Below are 4,183 nucleotides of genomic sequence, written 5' to 3' on the forward strand. Positions count from 1 at the left end.
GTATGGGTGTGTGTGTATGTCTGTGCATGGGTGCGTGGATGGATGTATGTGTATGTCTATGTCAGCTGCCTTCCATGTACAATGCACACAGCAAGGAACAGGGAATAAGTCACTCCCATCTGTGACTGTACAGCCCTGTGTGGGTGTGCCTGTGAGAGTCTCTGTACAGCCCTGTGTGGGTGTGCCTGTGAGAGTCTCTGTACAGCCCTGTGTGGGTGTGCCTGTGAGAGTCTCTGTACAGCCCTGTGTGGGTGTGCCTGTGAGAGTCTCTCTACAGCCCTGTGTGTGTGTGCCTGTGAGAGTCTGTGTTAGTTTGTGTCCACATACAGGAATAGGGAATGAATCACTCCCTTCTTGTGATGTACCTGCTGTCTGGGGGGGTCTTTATCTCTGAGTAAAGGGAACTATACCAGTTTTGTGCAGTACTTTATACCAGTGTAATCTCTCTCCACTGTGCGCGCGTGCGAGTGTGTACAAATATACATTATAGATATGAATATATATATATATATAAATGTGTATAGATATAAACTCCAGAAAGTGACTGACAGTCAGGATTCCTGATGAAGGGCTCCAGCCCGCAACATCGATTTTTCCTGCTCCTTGGACGCTGCCTGACCAACTGTGCTTTTCCAGTCCTCAGTTTCTCCAATAAGGAGACTGTGCCCACCCACCGCGATCCTGTCTGCTGCTGCTGCATTTACTGTGGGCTGTGCTGGGCTCGGATACCTCCTTTCACTGAGTGAGTGCTCACAGTGTCTTGTGTCACACAGGGTACAGTGAGAGTGGCCGCTCTCTCTGGGTGAACTGGTCAAAGAGCAAGAGTTGTCAGTCTGTGCGTGTGATAGCTACAGGCAATAACAATGTCTCACTTTCTTTCAGTCTTTAACCAGCCCCTGGCCTTGTCAATATTAGCAGCTCCTTGGCTCTGCCCAGTAGAGGGACAGCATCTGACATCAGTCACTCGATCGCTCTCCTCTTGATACTGCACCTACAGCAGCTCTCTCTCTCTCTCTCTCTCCCCCTGCCTGATAACTGCACTCCCTCCATCCATATGCTGTCAGTCAGTGTACAACAGCTTCCTATCTCTGTGCTGTCCACACACACTCTCCACCGTCTCTGCTGTTAATAAACTGGTGTCACGATAGGAATCGGTTATGGATTTTTGATGAGTGGTTACTTGGGTTTTCCCTCAGCAGGAGCCTGAGTTTGGATTCACACAGTCATTAACACCAGCTGCCCATAAACACACACCCCTCGTGTGTGTGTGTGTGTGTGTGTACACAGGCTCACTTAGAGATCAGTCACAGTGTTACATCGACCCCTTCGGCCATTCACATTTAGGGAGCTCATCAAGAACCAATCCACTGTAGTGCCTAGATTCAGCGCTGACCCCCCGACAGTGCGGCACTCCCTCAGCGCTGACTCGCCGGCAGTGCCCACTCCCTCAGCGCTGACCCTCCGACAGTGCGGCACTCCATCAGCGCTGACCCTCCGACAGTGCGGCATTCCCTCAGCGCTGACCCTCCGACAGTGCGGCACTCCCTCAGCGCTGACCCTCCGACAGTGCGGCACTCCCTCAGCGCTGACCCTCCGACAGTGCGGCACTCCCTCAGCGCTGACCCTCCGACAGTGCGGCACTCCCTCAGCGCTGACCCTCCGACAGTGCGGCACTCCCTCAGCGCTGACCCTCCGACAGTGCGGCACTCCCTCAGCGCTGACCCTCCGACAGTGCGGCACTCCCTCAGCGCTGACCCTCCGACAGTGCGGCACTCCCTCAGCGCTGACCCTCCGACAGTGCGGCACTCCCTCAGCGCTGACCCTCCGACAGTGCGGCACTCCCTCAGCGCTGACCCTCCGACAGTGCGGCACTCCCTCAGCGCTGACCCTCCGACAGTGCGGCACTCCCTCAGCGCTGACCCTCCGACAGTGCGGCACTCCCTCAGCGCTGACCCTCCGACAGTGCGGCACTCCCTCAGCGCTGACCCTCCGACAGTGCGGCACTCCCTCAGCGCTGACCCTCCGACAGTGCGGCACTCCCTCAGCGCTGACCCTCCGACAGTGCGGCACTCCCTCAGCGCTGACCCTCCGACAGTGCGGCACTCCCTCAGCGCTGACCCTCCGACAGTGCGGCACTCCCTCAGCGCTGACCCTCCGACAGTGCGGCACTCCCTCAGCGCTGACCCTCCGACAGTGCGGCACTCCCTCAGCGCTGACCCTCCGACAGTGCGGCACTCCCTCAGCGCTGACCCTCCGACAGTGCGGCACTCCCTCAGCGCTGACCCTCCGACAGTGCGGCACTCCCTCAGCGCTGACCCTCCGACAGTGCGGCACTCCCTCAGCGCTGACCCTCCGACAGTGCGGCACTCCCTCAGCGCTGACCCTCCGACAGTGCGGCACTCCCTCAGCGCTGACCCTCCGACAGTGCGGCACTCCCTCAGCGCTGACCCTCCGACAGTGCGGCACTCCCTCAGCGCTGACCCTCCGACAGTGCGGCACTCCCTCAGCGCTGACCCTCCGACAGTGCGGCACTCCCTCAGCGCTGACCCTCCGACAGTGCGGCACTCCCTCAGCGCTGACCCTCCGACAGTGCGGCACTCCCTCAGCGCTGACCCTCCGACAGTGCGGCACTCCCTCAGCGCTGACCCTCCGACAGTGCGGCACTCCCTCAGCGCTGACCCTCCGACAGTGCGGCACTCCCTCAGCGCTGACCCTCACTGACCCTCCGACAGTGCGGCGCTTCCTCAGCACTGACCCCCCGACAGTGCCCACTCCCTCAGCACTGACCCCTTGACAATGAGGCACTCCCTCAGCGCTGACCTCCCAACAGCGAGGCACTCCTTCAGCACTGACCCTCCGTCCGTGCCCACTCCCACAGCACTGACCCTCCGACAGTGCGGCGCTCCCTCAGCACTGACCCTCCGTCCGTGCCCACTCCCTCAGCACTGACCCTCCGACAGTGCGGTCCTCCCACCGGGTGGTGTTCCCTGTCAGTTGGTACAGTCTGTGGTACGTTGGATTTTATTCAGTGTCTGTGACTTTGTCAAACTGACAGTCAGCAGTAAGGCCTGTGAGTGGGACCCTCATTCTGTTACGGAATAGGATCACCTCTCACGGCCTCCTACACACCAAAAGGTGCTGGGTTCATGTCGCAGACAAGCCCCTGGGTTTAGTGGTTAGCCCTGCTGCCTCCCAGGGACCTGGGTTCAATTCCAACCTCAGGCAATACATTCTCCCTGTGTCTGCGTGGGTTTTCCCCAGAGATGTGCACGTTAGGGTGGATTGGCCACAGGAAATGCAGGGTTACATGAATAGGGTCAGGAAGTGGGTCTGGGTGGGATGCTCTTCGGAGGGTCACTGTGAACTCGATGGGCCGAATGGTCTGCTTCTACACTTTTGGGATTCTCTGAGTCGAAGAACCAAAATTTGTACTTTACTGTTACAGATTTTTATGAGACATTTATTGTTTTTAAAAGGACAGAGACAGCACAGGGTTAGATACAGAGTAAAGATCCCTCTACACTGTCCCCCCCCATCAAACACTCCCCGGGACAGGGACAGCACGGGGTTAGATACAGAGTAAAGATCCCTCTACACTGTCCCCCCATCAAACCCTCCCAGGACAGGGACAGCACGGGGTTAGATACAGAGTAAAGCTCACTATACACTGTCCCCATCAAACCCTCCCAGGGACAGGGACAGTACGGGGTTAGATACAGAGTAAAGATCCCTCTACACTGTCCCCACCTACCAAACCCTCCTGGGGGTTTCCACTCCCCCAGAGTGTCTGTAGTGAGAGCTGAAAATGGAGCTGTCCCTCCTGAGAGCACAGCTAACCGGCAGGTATGAATGCCCCACCCCTTCCCGCCCCACCCCACCCCCTGGGTGAATCTATTTCTCTCTCTTGTAGATTTTCTGTGCAAACTGCAGGAAGACGTCCTGGGGCAGTGTGATGGAGTGTTGGGTGATGAGCTCCCTCAGCCGCTGGTAGCTCTGTTCCTCGTACTGCGTGTAGGCCCCTCGGAGATTCAGCTCATTGTACAAGGCCTTCACCCGGGCTGTCTTCCCTGGGTCACTCTGCCCATAGTTCACCTGCAAACAGTCAGCAATCACAGGGGGCTCTCCCTCTCACCGACATGGGGAGGGGGGAGGAGAAAGAGAGAGAGATGGGGAGGAGGAGAAA

At 57.9% G+C, this 4,183-nt stretch overlaps 1 protein-coding gene across 1 annotated transcript in view; it reads right to left on the bottom strand.

Annotated features, from left to right (window-relative positions):
- Window positions 1–3,677: 3,677 nt before the first annotated feature.
- Window positions 3,678–4,183, bottom strand: part of LOC122545980 (farnesyl pyrophosphate synthase-like) — a gene marked incomplete at its 5' end in the record, with an annotated part of 1,796 nt that continues 1,290 nt past the window's right edge. The window contains one exon of the mRNA XM_043684832.1: window positions 3,678–4,092. Coding sequence (XP_043540767.1) covers window positions 3,892–4,092 — 201 coding nt within the window. The remainder of the gene's footprint in view (window positions 4,093–4,183) is intronic.

Source organism: Chiloscyllium plagiosum, unplaced genomic scaffold (genome assembly GCF_004010195.1).
Source record: "Chiloscyllium plagiosum isolate BGI_BamShark_2017 unplaced genomic scaffold, ASM401019v2 scaf_88834, whole genome shotgun sequence".
In the NCBI taxonomy this organism is placed as follows: Eukaryota; Metazoa; Chordata; class Chondrichthyes; order Orectolobiformes; family Hemiscylliidae; genus Chiloscyllium; species Chiloscyllium plagiosum.